Source organism: Dipodomys spectabilis, unplaced genomic scaffold (assembly GCF_019054845.1).
Source record: "Dipodomys spectabilis isolate Male_0828 unplaced genomic scaffold, ASM1905484v1 ptg000234l, whole genome shotgun sequence".
NCBI classification, from domain to species: Eukaryota; Metazoa; Chordata; class Mammalia; order Rodentia; family Heteromyidae; genus Dipodomys; species Dipodomys spectabilis.
The window spans coordinates 10,906,447-10,923,480 of NW_024870911.1; the positions used below are offsets into that span (position 1 = coordinate 10,906,447).

Consider the following 17,034-nt stretch of genomic DNA (forward strand, 5'->3'; position numbering starts at 1 on the left):
AATAGTTTTCCTCCCTCTCTTTAATTCTTTTTTATTTTTATTTTTGATTGGTTGTGGGCTTGAACTCAGGGCCTGAACACTGTCTCTCAGCTCTTTGGCTCAAAGCTAGCACGCTACCACTCTGAGCCACAGTGCCACTTCCAGTTTTTCTAGTGGTTAATTGTAGATAAGGGTCTCACAGACTATCCTGCCTGGGCTGGCTTCGAATCATGATCCTCAGATCTCAGCCTCCTGAGTAGTTAGATTACAGGCATGAATCACCATTGCTCTTCTTCTTCTTCTTCTTCTTCTTCTTCTCCTTCTCCTTCTCCTTCTCCTTCTCCTTCTCCTTCTCCTCCTTCCTCTCCTTCTCCTTCTCCTTCTCCTTCTCCTTCTCCTTCTCCTTCTCCTTCCTCTCCTTCTCCTTCTCCTTCTCCTTCTTCCTCTTCTCTCTCTTCTCCCTCTTCTCCCTCCTCCTCCTCCTCCTCCTCCTCCTCCTCATCTTCCTCCTCCTCCTCCTCTTCTTCTTCTTCTTCGCTGGTACTGGGCTTCGACTCAGGATCTGGGGACTGTCCCTGAGCTTCTTTTGCTCAAAGCTATCATTCTACCACTCGAGGTACATTGCCACTTCCAGCTTTTTCTGTTTATGGTACTGAGGAATCGAGCCCAGGTCTTCATGCATACTTAATCAAGTACTCTACTACTAAGCCACATTCCCAGCCCAAGACTTTTTTGAGGCGGGTCTGGTCATGGGGCCTGAACTCTGGGCCTGGGCGCTGTCCCTCAGCTCTTCAGCTCAAGGCTAGCGCTCTACCACTTGAACCATAGTGCCACTTCCAGCTTTTTTCTTTTTGCTTATGTGGTGCTGAGGAATCGAACCCAGGGCCTCATGCATGCAAAGCAAATGCTCTACCACTGAGACACCTTCCCAGTCCAAGACTTATTTTATTAATGAGTTAAGGTAGAAAATTCAGGAATAAGTCAGAATTTTTGTGGATAGGGTCTACTTCCTTTGTTTGGCCTTATATCAGTGTTTTGTTTTTGTTTTTGTTTTTTTGCCTGTCCTGTGCCTGAGCACTGTCTTTGAGCTTCTTTGTGCTCAAGGCTAGTGCTCTGCTTATTGAGCCACAGTGCCACATCCAGCTTTTTCTGAGTAGCTTATTGGAGATAAGAGTCTTATGGACTTTCATGCTCAGGCTGTTTTCAAACTGTGATCCTCAGATCTCAGCTTCCTGATTAGCTAGGATTACAGGCACAAGCCACCTGTGCCATATATTAAGTTTTTAGATGAAAGAAGTTATGGGAGATGCCATTAGAATGAAGCAAAAGACAGTTAGCAATCATCTTGGTGGGCTGTGTTGGTCTCAGACAGTTCTGGATGGTCTTGAGCACTCACAGGAATTCCTGCTAACACAAAGCTCTCAGTTTACATTAGCCTCTAACCAAAATGTTGTCTGCTTCATTTCCCCCATGCCTATCTAAGTCTACTTCAAAATGATTCCATGCATAAAACCATGCTTTCATGAACTTGAAGGTGAGAGACTGTCATTTTGAATTATTCATGCCACTGAACCAAAAAGAAAGAAGGATGTAACTATTGGATGTAACTACTACAATGAGAGCAGAGATATCGAAGTTTTGAGTCTATAGAGAAGTCTGGTTACTAATACTTCTGTCTCTAGGCATGAAAGTTAACACAAAACCCAGAATCCCCATAAAGGAAGGATCAGCAAGGATTCTGACCTTTCATAATGAAGGCTTCATGTCAATCAGGAAAGGAGGAGACTTAATCATAATGTAAACCACTTTTTGTAGGTGCCTTTATGAGAATGTTTCTCTAAGACAGTATTTGAATGGGTACACTGAGTGAAGGATGTTTTCACCAAGGCAGATGGGAATCATTTGGTTGGTTGAGAGCTCGGATAGAATTAAAGAGAGAAGAGGACCAAAGGATTAGTGTTCTCTCTCTCTCTTTCTCTTTCTCTCTCTCTCTCTCTCTCTCCCTCCCTCCCGCTCTCGCTCTTTCTCCCTCCCTCCCCTTCCCTCTCCCCCTCCCCTTTCCCCTCTCCCTCTCCCTCTCTTTGTCAGCTGGGTAGCTATCTTCTCTTCTTGGGTATCAATACTTTGGGTTCCTGAATCTTCAGACTGTGGGATCAGTGCTCCAACGTCTCAGGTCTTTGGCCTCAGGCCTATGGCCTTTGTGTTACATCACTGGTTTCCTACTTGGCAGATGGCAGATGGTGGGATTTTTCTGATTATATAATCATGTAAGCCAAATCCCATAAATAAATCTTCTCTCGTTTATCTACAAAAAGTGTATTCATGCTGTTTCTCCAGAGAACCTTAGCTAATAAATAGCCAAGTGTCTGCTGAGGGCAAAGGAAGCGAGGGTATTTGTGGGGGGGGAGGTGATATTAGAAGATATAACAGACATTCTACTGCCGTCACCTCTCCCTCATAATGTATAGGAAATGTTGGAGGTGATTCCCTTTAAGAACTGAAATGGAAGAAAAATGAAGACCTCCTAGGGATAGAAACAATGACTGATTAGAAGTTGTGTGGCCTCTTTTAGGAGAGTGAAAGCTCTTCATTTTCCATTTTCCCTTTCATCCATAGGAGTAAGAGTGGGTGTCATTTATTAATCCTGCAGTACATTCAGTTTCCTTTCATTTTCTTTACACTTCTAGCCTTCTCAACATTGTGATAACCAATTCCTACCATTAAATGTTTCCCTTTGTTTGAAACTTTCCTCTGTTTGTAGGTTGTTCTAGTTCTCTGAAAGGCTAATCACAGATACAAACCCATGGTCCACCAGGATAAGCAAAGAAAAATATGGAATAGATGGGAAAGAAAGGTTGTGGTTGATTGGACAGAAAACAAAATAGATCAGCTAACAGGATGTCTTTGTAGGTCAAAGACAATATACCAGAATTTCTGATGTTGAAGGTCTTGACTCTGGCCTGGGGAATAGTGAATGAAGTGAAATGGAAAGGTGATTTCACTGTGATTAACAAGACCTTTAAGCCATAAGGCAATGATGCTACTTGGGTCATTCAAATGACTGTTGAAATTAAGAATATAATGCCAGGGTACGAGGTAAGGAGAAAGGTGTAGATGAATCAGAATATGTTTTCTGAAATTCAGTGATAATTTTATTAGGAAAGCACATTTTAATGGTCGAGATAGACTATATATAATCGCATAAATTATTTTCCTCTCTTCAAAATGCTAGACAAATGCATAATGAAAATGTCAGCCATTGTCCTGTCTCCCATCTCAAGCAATAGCTTTATAACTGCTGGCGGTGAGTCCACACAAACATGCACATTTGGCTGTGGAAGGATGTAGGAATTTTAAATTGTCCTCCAAGGCATACAAAATAAAAACAAAAGGTCATAGATTAATATTTGCCCTTGGCTGAAGTCAATGCAACTCTTTTTTGAAGTCCTCAGTAATAATGATAAAAGAAATATTGTTAGGATTCAATGTTTAATGGTCTGGCAATGGTAGTGTAATTAGTCTGTTCACATTCAGAATAACATGAAATGATTATTAGTGAATGATGAGATTAAGAAGAGTAAGGAAACAATCAGAGGCTCTTCATATCTCATTTCAATGTGCTGTTCAAAAATGGTTTCATGTTATATGGTATTTATAAATTTGATTCCTCAACTTCTCTCTTGTTGAAAGGATGTCTTTTTGTTTTAGGGGGAGGGAAAAGTTAAGTGCTGTGATTTGAACTCAGGACCTTGTGCTTGTTAGGAAAGTACTCTAGTGCTTGAGCTACACCAATCACCTTTTATTCATTAGTTATTTCTCAAGCAAGATCTCAGATTTTGCCCAGCTCAGTCTGGACTACCATTCTCCCATTTATACTTCCCAAGTAGCTGGGATGATAGTCACTCACTGCCACATCCAGCTATATATTATTTAAGGTGGAGGTCTCTGGAATATTTTTCCCAGGCTGGCTCTGGACTGTAATACTCTTGATTTCGAACTGGCATCTTGCTGAAAGCTTTGCAGTGAAGGTACAGTTAGTATAACCCAGCATTTCCCTTCCAGGAGACACAAAATAGCACCAATACATTAACTGGATATCACATCATATAATTGGTATGACGTTATGCTCTTAAAACTGTCATTAATATTTTAGCTGCATTTGCCTTGGAAGTGTTTTGATCATATTTACACACTGTGTAACTTAGTTACGTCCACAAAATAGTCCCTCCAGATAGAACTCATTAGGTTTGGTATTTTACCCTGGAGTATACTTTGCTGTTTCCCTTTATAATTAATGCAGCGCTGTGGATCCCGTTAGCATTGTTACATAGGTCCTGTCTCTACCTGCTACAGAAAGACACTATATTCAGTCACATTCTCTCATCCTGTTGCCAGTTTTATTTCTGCCTGATAAGTGCAGCCTAGAGTCTACTAAATTCAGCAAGTTAAATTTTTATATAGGCTAAAAACAGATACTGGAGCACAAGTCTGGGGATTCAATACTTTATGGTGCAACTTTATCTCCCCAAAGATCTTTTTGCTAAGCTGTAGGTAACTCCTTCAAGCACAGATTTGTAAGCCTAAATCTTAACGGCAGTTTTTCTTAAGATGGTAACAAATCAATTAATATTCAATTATAAAATCCCCTGTTAATATACTGTGATCTGTTGTCTACTCTCCTGTATTTCACCTTATCTGACTTTTGTCTCTTGGGTTTGCATTTCCACATGTCTTTTCAACACTAACCATAGGGATACCAATCAAATCCATTTAGTAACATTAACTAGTAGGTTGGAAGATACAACCAATAAAGTACAATGGAATAGATGCATTATGATTAGTTTCTAATTGTTTTGAAGGCCACAACAGAACAAAGAGCCAAGGAAAAATGCAGAAAGGTAAAGAAGGACTATTTATTTCCAAAATAAAATTATCTATATTCCTTGTTGATAATAAAAATGATACATACTCAGTTTAAAAGTTTCAAATGCATAAAAATGTAAAGGAAGTAAAGGTCATGCAAATACCATAGCTCCAATAGAAATTCATTAACATCTGGCAAGGAGTTATCTATGAAACATATATGCTTTGAAAATATCTGATGTTATAAATAGGCTCATAATAAAGACACTATTCTCTAGTGTGCTTTCCCATCCAATAACATATCAAAGACAAATTTTCCACAGCAGTAAGTGTATAGCTGGATAATTTTAATGACAGTTGCATTAAAATGCAATTTTATGTATGTGCTATAATATTTAATTTATTTAACCCATCGTCCATTTCTATTAGGGATATTTAAGTTGTCCCCAAGTTTTTACTACATAGGTGCCACTAAGTATGTCTGGGTTTTTGTTTTTGTGTGATTTTTTTTTTATAATTCATTAAAATAAATTAAACTTAATTAATTTAAATTTAGTTAAGAATTGATTACTTAAAATTAATTATTTAAAAATTTCCTTGTTCTGGACTGGGAAAGTGGCTTAATGGTAGAGTTGTAGAGTGCTTGTCTAGCATGCATGAAGCCCTGGGTTCTATTCCTCAGCACCACATAAACAGAAAAAGTTGGAAGTGGTGCTGTGGCTCAAGTGGTAGAGTGCTAGCCTTGAGCAAAAGAAGCTCAGGGACAGTGCCCAGGCCCTAAATTCAAGCCCCAGGACTGGCAAAAAAAAATTTCTGTTCCGCTGATGCCTAGGAAGTTAGACTTTTACCCTTTTGTTGCAAGCTTCCTGCAGCAAGAGATTCTGGAAACCTCTGGAAATGGCTTCCTTTGACAGTTTTTATCCAGTATCATAAAGACTCATTATCCTTACTTTGTTCATTTACTCAGTGATGCTTATTAAATCAAATATTTTTAGTTATGTGGGCTTATAGATAGCTATAATTCAACTTAATTTATAAGGAAATACCTGCTCTGTGTGGGCTAAATACAAAACCCCGAAGAGGTGCCCTCTAACACTGAAGAAGTATATAAGGCCGTCCCCTTACCCCTGAAATGGGTATGTACTAATCTCAGAAACCTGTGACTATGTGACTTTACAGGAAAAAAGGTACCCTGCAAGCTTGGCTAATTTAAGGATCATAAACAAGGAAGATTTCCTGGATTATTTGAGTAAGCCAGTGCACTTACAAGGGCCTTTAATGAGGAGAGAAAATGGTCGGAAGGAGGAGGAAGAGGAGAGACTACAAGATGTTATGTTGGAGGTGATTTTGAAGACAGAAGAATACCTGAGCTGAGCAATGCAGGTGGCCTCCAGAATTAGAAGAGGCAAGACAATGGATTCTCCCCTAGCTTCTTCACAAGAAATGCCAAGGACTACTGACCTTCAAGAACTGTAAAAATAAACCATGCTACTTGAAGCCACTAAATTGGTAGTTGTTTGTGATAGCAGTAATAGAAAACAAACAGTGTTTACCACCTAGTAAAAGAGGTAAGCTAATGAAGGTGACTTTTAGATAACTCACAAAGTAGGTGCCATAGATAAGAAACACAAAGAAATTGTTATGGAGATGCTGAAAAAGTGAGTACTTTGTGCTACCACATCAGGGGGACTTCCTGGAGGACAGCAATTGTCGGGACCCAACAGGAAGCAGTAGGAGGAAGGGCACCGCTTTATGGCAGAAAATAAAAGCAAGCAAAAAAAAATCTGATCTTTGTGAACAGCTATTTTTTTCGTGAAACAAAAAGGACCTGATTAGACAGGCCCTGATGGCTCACACCTGTAATCCTAGCTACTTGGGAGGCTAAGATCTGAGGATAGTGCTTCAAAGCCAGCCAGCTCAGGAATGCCTATGAGACCCTTATCTCCAATTAGTCACTAAAAAAGCCAGGAATGAAGCTGTGGCTCAAGTGGTCCAATGTTAGCCTTGAGCACAATAGGTCAGGGACAGTGCCCAAACCCCCAGTTCAAGCCCCAGGACTAGCACAAACAAAAACAAGCAAAAATCACTTGATTAAAATTTCATCCACTCAGGACATGATAGGTCTCTGAGTTAGCAAAATATTTATAAGAATAGTCAACAGCTAAACTGTATGCTAAATAAACTATCCTAAGTGTTGGAATATAGAAATACAGACTGGATAAGCACTCCCTCTCTGCAGAGAACATGCCCTGGCCAAGGCTGGGCCTAGCTCCTTTCCATCTAGGCAAAGTGGATGGGGAGGAACAGATAAAGACTAAGGACCAATAATTGTAAAAAGGCATCTATTAACATATCATCTTTATACAAATTCCACAGCTCCTACCACCTTGCAAACAAGCAACAGATACTCAAACAATGGAGCCCAATTGAATGTCTTTAGCCGACAGAGACAGTGAGGACTCTCTTGGAGATGACAGAGCAGAGGCGAGAAGGCAAGCCCTCTTTGGTGGTGGATTTTGCTTGTTTTGTTTAGCTGATGTCAGAATTCAGGATCTTGAATAATTCCACATGTAGCTTGGGTTTCACCCTGAGACAATTATCCCCCTCCCCAAATAAAACATTTGTTTAAGCTATTCTGTTTTGGAGTGTGGGAAGCAAGGAATGCAACTGTCCAGATTATCTACATTCTTTTTTTTTTCTTTTTGCTTATGTGGTGCTGAGGAATTGAACCCAGGGCCTCAGGCATGCAAGGCAAGCGCTCTACCACTGAGCCACCTTCCCAGCCCCAGATTATCTACATTATTCAAGTCTGCTATCTGTCATTCTCTGGGCATTACTTGTGCATATCATGCCTTCCCCAGTGATGCCCTCTCCTCCACATGCCCCAGTCACCCTTGCTTTCCTCTTTCTTCTTCGGATGAAATTCATTTGTTTTTGTTCTGTTCATCTTCATTCCAAAAGAAATACAGAGGAGCACTTGTTCTCCATTGGCCTACTCCTGTAAGCCAGGCCTGATGCTTCTGAAGAAGAGTGCAGACTGATCTCAGTGATCCCCACAGCCTGGGACGTATCTGAGTGCTCTGGGGACCCGCATTCTTCACAAGAACTGGGCGGATAGCAAGCATTCTCTCTTCTCTCACTCCCTGTCTTTCTTTCCAAGCCCAGAAATGTGACCTCAGACTGACTGCACTCAAAAGGGATGTTTTGAGTTCTATCTTTTCTCAAATCTTTATCCTGAGGTGCTGAATAACTATTCTGGCTTTCATCATCTTCCACTGGAATGCTTGGTACCTTATCCAGAAATACAGGAGAAGGACACCTGAAGGATTTCAATGATGTTGGAGGGTCTTCTGCAAAATATAAGCTGGCTTGAGTGTTTTCAAGAGCATTCAGGACCTAATTAACAAAGAGGACAAACACTGAATTAAATCTGAATATCACCCTCTATTACCCATCTTTACTCGCTCTACCTATTAAAGACTATTATCTAATTTTCATGAAAATAATTCAACTATCAAATTTTACATTAGAAAAGACTTTATGTCTTGTGAATGGTAACTCTGTGTGTGTGTGCATGTGCATGTGCGTGTGTGTGTGTGTGTGTGTGTGTGTGTGTGTATGTGTGTGCATTCACATGTGTGCATGTGAACTCAAGGCCTGACCTTCTCCTTTAGCTTTTTTGCTCATGGCTGGTGTTGTACTTCTGACTTTTAATTGGAGATAAGAATCTCATGGGCTTTCCTCCCTAAGCTGGCTTCAAACTACAATTCTCAGATCTCAGCCTCCTGATTACCGCTATAAGTCACTGGCATGTGGCTGGTGTGATTGTTTTGCAATCTAGAAAGATGATTTATTAGGCTAGACTTATCTGTTTGGGACTGGATTTGCTTCAATGATAAAGAATTCACTTGGATATACAAGTCATCCTTAGGTTTAGATGTTCCATAGCTCAGATTTCCCATAATGTAAATTTCCCATAGCTCAGTTTTGAATAAAGCCATGTAATATATACATACTTCATTCATTGAAGGTCTTAACTTTGCCCGAGTTGCAGCACACTGGCCTGCCAAAGAGAAAAGCCTGGCAGAGAAGTTCCGAGGACAGGGCTCAATTTTCTTGTCTAGAAGTGAGAGACATGAATCAAGACCTCTCTTCTCCATCAATTCCATAAGGAGATCACGCTAGAAAGAGGAAGAGATAAACTTATTACCTAGAAGTTGACTTGAAAAATAACTAAAAAGGAAATCAAGTATGCCAATGATGACAATTCTTACCAGCTGAATATGTTTGGGATCATCTAACACCACTTTACAACCTGTCAAAACTTCCATGATTACCTAAAAGGTAATATGTACAAAGTCAGCTATATATATTGAGAATATACATGTTATCTGTTGTAGCTATTAATCACAATGAATACAACAGTTCTAATTATCTTTTTTGCTATTTTTTGTTTTCACTGGTAACCAGAATTAAAATATAAGATAGCAGTAAGTCAATGAGCCTAGATGTTAAAGCTCTTTGCATATTTCTTCTGAGAATTAAGAACATTCTTGGTCAGCTAGGAGTGTGGCTTAACAGTAGAGTGCTTGCCTCACATGCATAAAGTCCTGGGTTCGATTCCTCAATACCACATAAACAGAAAAGGCTGGAAGTGGCGCTGTGGCTCAAGTGGTAGAGTGCTTGCTTTGAGCTAAAGAGCTCAGGGACAGCGCCCAGGCCCAGCCCTATGACCAACCAAAACAACAACAACAAACAGAACATTCTTGGCAATAAAAATCTCTCCTTATTAACTGGTAGTAGTTACTCACAATTCCAAAGCTGAAGACATCGGTTTTAATGGAAAGTTTCCCCTGTCTGATATACTCTTCTGGCATGTACCAAAGATCTTTCCTGCTGCTGCTGGTCATATTAATGGTAGAACTCTGAGGTTCTAGGTGGGGTCGGAAGTGTGCCATGGCAAAATTAGTCAGTTTAGGTTGAAACTGATCATCCAAAAGTATGTTTGCACTGAAATTGTGATTGAGGACAAACAAGACACAACATCATAAGGATGTTAATAAAATTACAACATAGTAAGCTCACCTTTTTATCCGATTAATTCAAAACATTGACAAAATGAAGCCAAACATATATTTCCATGGACTTCAGACCTCTTAAATCATTTCCTCTTAAGGCACCGATCTAAGTATGGTATAAAACCTCACCTATGAAGAGTGGGCATTTCACATTTACAGAGATAGATAGATAGATAGATAGATAGATAGATAGATAGATAGATAGATAGATAGATAGATAGATAGGAAAATTGTGAGAAAAGCTGCAACTATGTCAATAAATCAAACCATAATTAACCATAGAGCAGCTTTCTTTGTGGTTTTCTTACATTTAATGACAACATGAAGTGAGTTTTAATCAGCTAATAACTAAGGGTTTCTTGTATGGAAATAGTTGGACTGTGGAAACTTGGCTTACCAGCACACAGCCACTAACTGGGAACAATCTGCTTTTGGTGCTGGTAAAACTGAGGCTTAACTTCAGGGCTTCCTGTTTTCTCTAGCTTCTTTTGCTCAAGGCTAGCTCTCTGCCACTCAAGCCATACTTCCATTTACAGCTCTTTAGTGGTTAGTTGAAGATAAGAGTACCACAGACTTCTGCATAGGCTGGCTTTGAACTGTGAGCCTCTCATCTCAGCTTCCTGAGGTGTCAGCTACCAGTGCCTAGCTTCAGGGCTCTTGGTAGATCCTGCTTTAATGATAGCCCAACCCCACAGTTCCATCTTTAAGAACTTTTTGCTCTGACTTTTGAGTTTCATTTAAAATGTAACTAACTGCAGAAGTTAGATTCAGTACATACTTCTCTCCATCCCTTCCTCCCCTTCTCCTCTTTTGCCATCTCCTTCTCCTGCTCCTTTCCTCTTAACCCTTCTTCCCTACTCTGGCTTAAGTAGTTGTTCTCATACAATGGCAGAGGCCTGACGGTGCCAAAGCTGAATGCACAAAATACATAAGAAGGACCAAATCCTTTCTAGATATAAAAGAAAGAGAGGGAGCAAGAACAACAATGATCCCCATAATTGGAGGCAATTATTTGACCCGTGACAAAATTAGTGGAAATTTCCTGCAACTGGTAAATCCTACATCTGTGAATGATAGGCAGAGGTGATTTGAGTGCCCACAAACACAATGCTTACTCAAGAAACCCACCAAGAACCTGGGGTCAGTGAGAGGTCATCAACAAGACATGGAATTATTCGAGTGCTGCATTTACACATTGAATAATGGCACTGGGCGAAAAGAAAAGTTGTTTACCAGCAGACCTTAGTATACGTCATAAATCTTGAGTTCAGTGATTTATTCTGTTCTAAATAAAGGTTAATGGCAGCTATGGAAGAAGGATGTTCTGTTTCAGGAAGAAGAAAATCACAAAAAAAAAGCCCTTCCACAATCCATGTCCACCCTAATGCTTTCTTCTGCCTCAACTGTAAATAGAATGTTCAAACATAAAGTGCCTTCAGCTACAATGCAGGACAGCTGGGTAAATTTACTCTGTGGGATAAAATAGACTAACAAAGTAAAGATGGTAGAAAACAACTAAAATTACAACAATGGATTGCCAAGGGGGCAGCTTGGTTGCAATCTGGCAACCAAAAACCAACCAAGCAAACAAAAACCAAGAAAAGAAAATGCCCAAAGAACAAAAAATAAACACATAAAAAATGACATTATAGTATATGGTGGACCAAGTGGACCACACTTTCAATTTGCTGTTTTTGCAACTTATTTTTTCTATGCTTGACTGCAAGCTATTTACTAACACCCAGAGACATCAGCTCTCCTGGTAGGTTTCCTAGCAGAAGGACTCTTGGTTATACATTGAAGACATGAGGGGAATTCATCACAGGTGATGAGTTTGTGTCCTGGCTCTGGGCTTGTTACTTTATCTCTTTATTAAGGTGGAGTCTTGACAATTCCTTTGGAGGATCTGAATCTTCCATGCAACACCCCTTTATAGTGAGAATTGTTTTGTGTGTCAGATTGCTTCCAAGCTTCCGGGCCTTAAAAAGTAAAAATGATACACCTAGATTAAAAGGCAGGATTTGAACTTAGGTGCCAATGCTGTAGTTGACATGTAAGAACATAACCAATATATGTACATGTGTATGTGTCTATGTGACTATACTTAACGGAATTTACCAATACTCAGCCTCTGTGTTTAAGAACCCTCAGGAAAGCTCAGGGCTTCCCTCCCCAAGTTAGCCCCAGAGACCAAGAGAACTCAACTGGCCTCTTTGGTGGCCTGACGTGAGATCGCATATCGTATGTCACAGCTGTGACAACAGTGCTGCACCTCTCCACAGGTGTCCTGCCTCCCCTCAGATGAAGCAAGGCCCAGTTTCCTCAGACATGCGTGTTACTGGAAAAGTGGCTACACACGCCTCCATTTCAGCATGCATGGTCTCTTGCCTGGAATCATATGGACCTAAACCTAGTTTGCTGTTGGTTTATGGGATTTTTCTCTTTCCCCCAGTGAGCCCAGGGAATGTTTTAGAATGAAAGTTAGTTGGTGCTTTACAGCTACTTGATGATCCTAAGCTTTCTGTGCAGAAACTTCATCAGAGATGTTCCTCTGTGAGATAATGTACCTCACTAAACTAACACAGTTTCTTTGAACTTCACTTTCCATGCAAGTAAAAGGATCTTGCAATGTCCACTTCACTAGGTTTTCATCAAGATTAAACCTTTAAAAAGTAAGTAAAGCTGGGCACCAATGGCTCATGCCTATAATCCTAGTTACTCAGGAGGCTGAGATCTGAGGATCATAGTTCAAAGCCAACCTGGCAAGAAAGCCCATGAGATTCTTCTATCCAATTAACCACCAGAAAGTTGCAAATGGAGCTGTGTCTCAAGTGGTAGAATGCTACTTTTTAGCAAAAAAGCTCAGGAACACTGCCAAGGTCCTGAGTCCAAACCTTGAGACAAGTACAAAGACACAAAAACAACAACAAAAACAACAACAACAAAAACTATAAGTAAAGCTCCTATTATTTAGAAAGGACTTCAAGATACAGTTTAAATAATATGGACTGGTAGCTGGACACTGGTGACTCAGGCTTATAATCTTAGCTACTTAGGAGGCTGAGACCTGGAGGATCATGGTTCAAGTCAGTTCAAGCAGAAGCATTGGTTGTGAGACTCTATCTCCAAATATCACCACAAAAAAATCAAAGCTAGTGGCTTGGTTCAAGTGGTAGAGTATCAAGCTAGCAAGCAAGTCAAATAACCACGAGGAGGCCCCTGTTTAAATCCTAATAACACACATACACACTCACACCCACACCTCCCACCCACATACGGTCAACACTGAATATAGACTGGCCATTGTCCTTCTTACACCTTATCTTAAAATTCAAGAGGTTGGGTTGGGTAATATTAGAAGTTTAAGGGCATTGATTGATTGAGGCAGTGACCACCACATGTTGCTTGTTTCTGTCTAGCAAAGCAACACGTGGTGGTAATCAAAACACCTGGTTGATTGTGTGCCTATATAAGACCTGCAAATCCTTAGCTTGGGGCTCTCCTCCTGGGCTCCGCTGTGTCGGAGTGTAGGACGAGGCCCAAACTGCAGCCCGTTTAAATAAAACAGCTGTAGAGTCTGACTCTCGGTGGTCTTCTTGTGGGGGGGTACTGTGACCTTGGCATTACATTGATGATGACAGTGGTACAACAGGGTACATCCTGGTCCTCAAGTCCTGCTTACTCTAACCTTTGGTTAATCAGTACAATGTTAATTAGTTTCAAGAAACCAAAGTCTTAGACACATTTAACTGAAGCAATATTTCTAGGTAATTTGACAATAGAGAGGGGAAAATAAACCTTTTTGGCATGTATTGTACATGCATGTACATATCTATCTATGTCTATCAAATCAATGTTGAGGTTTAGGTACAATAATAAAGGCAGGAGGGAGCTGCGTCCTTAGGCAAAACTGTTCTTGTATCTAGGGAGTTGTGGGGGGTGGGGGGCGGTGAGCAGGGGAAAACACTAATCTGTTGCTTCCTGCCCAGTTTTCCCAACTACTCAGTCTTTCTATTCCCTCACAAAGGAAATGATCCATGCATTTACTCACTCCAACCTTTGAGCCCTGATTAATTTCCACTTTAAAAAAAAAATAACATTTTTAAGCAATTTTTTTCCTTCCTTTCTCTTGGAACTCTGTTTAACTTGGCAGGAGACAAATGGCAATACAATTAAAGAAAAAGATTTTATAGGACACATTAGAAATGTTCACCAAGATTATCCCCTCACTTTGGAACCATTAGCAGGAATGAAACGTGCTGAGGATAAAATGTGTTTCCATTTAAAATTGTTCATAAATGTGAAAACAATTAAGTTTTCTAAAGGATGGGATGGAAATAACAAGTAGGTTTACTGCTTTCAGATGCTTTTATGTGATCCTGTAATTCAAAAACATCTTCGTTGCCCAAATAAAAATGTAAGAGGCCCTTTGCCAAGAATACAGATTGCAACTCTTTGGGATTCTTTTCTTTAAATCCTTTCCTCCTCAAATTCCACCATCTGGAAGTGAGTTTTGTTTTTATAACATTCTATTTGAAGAGTTCAAATTACTAAAGCATTTTTGGGGGCTAAATAAACCACTAGACTTGTTGAAAATGCCCTTGGAACGTGGGTTTGGCTTCCTCCTGTGGGTGTTCCCAACTGAGACCTCCACAGTTTCTTCCTTAGAAAGCCATTTACTCATGCTGCTTGAACAAACCAAGGTTGACAATGCAGAGTTCCAGGCCTTATATCCCCCTCAAAGATGGCTGGCTGCCTGCTATGATATTCACTATGTGTTCACTGATTACATTACCGAATTTTGTACCATAAATTCAACCTACTCTCCTCAATGTTTCTGCTTCACACCCCCTCTAAGAGGTGGAGTGGTAGAAGCCAATATGCTCCAAGTAATCCAAAACCATTAATCCCATAATAAGAGGATGATTGCTAGACTCACACAAACATGGAATGTCACCTCCTCTTGCCTACCATGCGACAGAGGCAAGTTACTAACTTGGGACTTTCTCCTATCAAACTGAGATGATAACAATTAAAACCTACAGTCACCATTGTTGGCAGATTAAGAACCAGGTATTTAGTGGGTGTTTGCATCAGGTCTTGCATCCTTTGGCTTTCACTGAGTTCCCTAATCCGCAAGCCTGAAGTCTTTCTGTCACTCTTAATATGTTCATATTTACCAGTGCAGACAGGATAAACTGAACTTATTTGTTCTCTTTGGGGGGTTCTTTATGCTGTGCCTCTCATATTGAAAGTCCGTCTCCCTCCCTAATGTTCATCCAAATCCTCCACACAGCCATAAGATGTGCTTCTACCGCATGCATCTCCCTGCACTGCTCTGAATTCCTGTGCTCCTCCCTCACTGTTCCCACTGGACAACCTCAACTGTACCATTTGGTCCTTAACTGGAGGCCATCGCATGTTGTTTACAACAGCACAATGCTGAGCCAAAATAAATGGGATCTCTGTTTATTTAGAGGTATTATGTAAACATTCTGAACTTGGATAAAGCAAATATTTAGCCCATGTGATTGGCAGACATCAGTAATTGAGTTCAGAAAGCACCCACCCTAAGTTCCTTCTCACCACTGCACTTGGGAAATCATTACCAATCCATCATAGATGGAATGTGAGCTAAAATTGATTTGTCATGGCTGCTAGAGTGTACTGCCTCTTTTTCAGATGAGATAAACGAAGCCCACATGGCTGACATGACTTATTTCATGCAAAATAGCTTAATGTCAGCACCAGGACTAAAATCTAGCTCTTCTAATTCCCTGTTTGGTGCTCTTTTATTTACTACAGTTAAGGAAGGTGGGGGGGGGGACCTTTTCATTCAATTATATGAATAAAAGATTAAGAAACTGTCGATTACAAGGAGGAAGGATGAATTTTTACTTTTTTTTTTCTTTAGCTGTTCCAAAGACAAAATAAACTAACACCCAGCCATTGGATTTTAGCTTTAAATACAAAAAATACTATAGTAATTAGATCTGCACTCAAATGGAAAAAGAACCCCATGTGCTAGACCCTCCCTCATGGCTGGAGTTCAAACACAGGTTGGAAGGAACACACAGGAGGTAGAAGAGATGAGTCTAACATTATGTGGGAATCAGATCTGGACTGCACATTCCATTTATGACCTCATTTCAAACTCACACCCCCATCTAGCAAGTGCAGTGATGTCATGCTTACCTCCAGATGGCACAAAGGTCATACTCTTAAAGAGTAACAAGAGACAGGGACAATAATGAGATCACTGGGGTAGTTGGGGAAGGAGAAAAGGAGAGAAAAGATCAGGAAGAAAATAATCATTTCAGAAGTTTTCTTAAAAGAGCAATTCCAGTGTGGGATAGCGGCTGCAGGTATTTCCTTCAACACTCCTAAGCTCTGCCCCGTAGAGAGTCTGATCAGCATAAAGGTTGGCTGGCATTTTACAACTTTTTAACCAAGTTTTTATATAGATAGAATTAATTATGAAGAATGACTGGGGTAAAGACTTAAGAATTTTATTTAGCAATTTGAAACTGTCTTGGAACTTCTTCTGATAGTGTGAGCAAGGTTTCACTCGTTATTTTTTCTAATAATTTTGTTTTTATTATAAGAATAGAAAATACTCCTTGCACATTTTAAATGGATGGAAAGAAAAAAATTAATCTATTAGAAAACTAACCTGGGACTCAGTAGACACTATGTTGAAAATGAACTTTACAACTTGTGGGCAGAAGTGGGAGGGAAAAACTGGGAAAGAGTGAAGGAAAGGATGACATTGTAAAAAAAGAAATGTACTTATTACCTGACTTATGAAACAGTATTCCCTCTGAATATCACTTTTATAATAAATAAATAAATAAACCTACAGTCTATCTAAATAAACCCTTGTTGATATTTTGGTATGTTTTACTTTCAATCTTTCTTGTAAGTAAAGTAATCTGTAGTTCTATAGAGTTATAATTATGTGTACAAGTATGTACTATATACTATTTCATTTTGTCTTCTTACTTTTTTCACTTTATACACATTATTCCATGTTATTTCATACTTACAACATCAACTAATAACATTATTTATAATGTCAACTGATTTATGATAAGGTTTTCCATGGCCCACTAAT

The 17,034-nt window shown here is 39.8% G+C and overlaps 1 protein-coding gene across 1 annotated transcript in view; it reads right to left on the bottom strand.

The window, feature by feature from the left end:
• Positions 1-7,591: 7,591 nt before the first annotated feature.
• Irak3 (interleukin 1 receptor associated kinase 3) overlaps positions 7,592-17,034 on the bottom strand; it is a 33,690-nt gene continuing 24,247 nt past the window's right edge. The window contains exons 9-12 of the mRNA XM_042699152.1: positions 9,654-9,852; positions 9,117-9,179; positions 8,859-9,023; positions 7,592-8,238 (exon numbers count right to left, since the gene is read on the bottom strand). Coding sequence (XP_042555086.1) covers positions 7,792-8,238; positions 8,859-9,023; positions 9,117-9,179; positions 9,654-9,852 — 874 coding nt within the window. The 3' untranslated portion in view covers positions 7,592-7,791. The remainder of the gene's footprint in view (positions 8,239-8,858; positions 9,024-9,116; positions 9,180-9,653; positions 9,853-17,034) is intronic.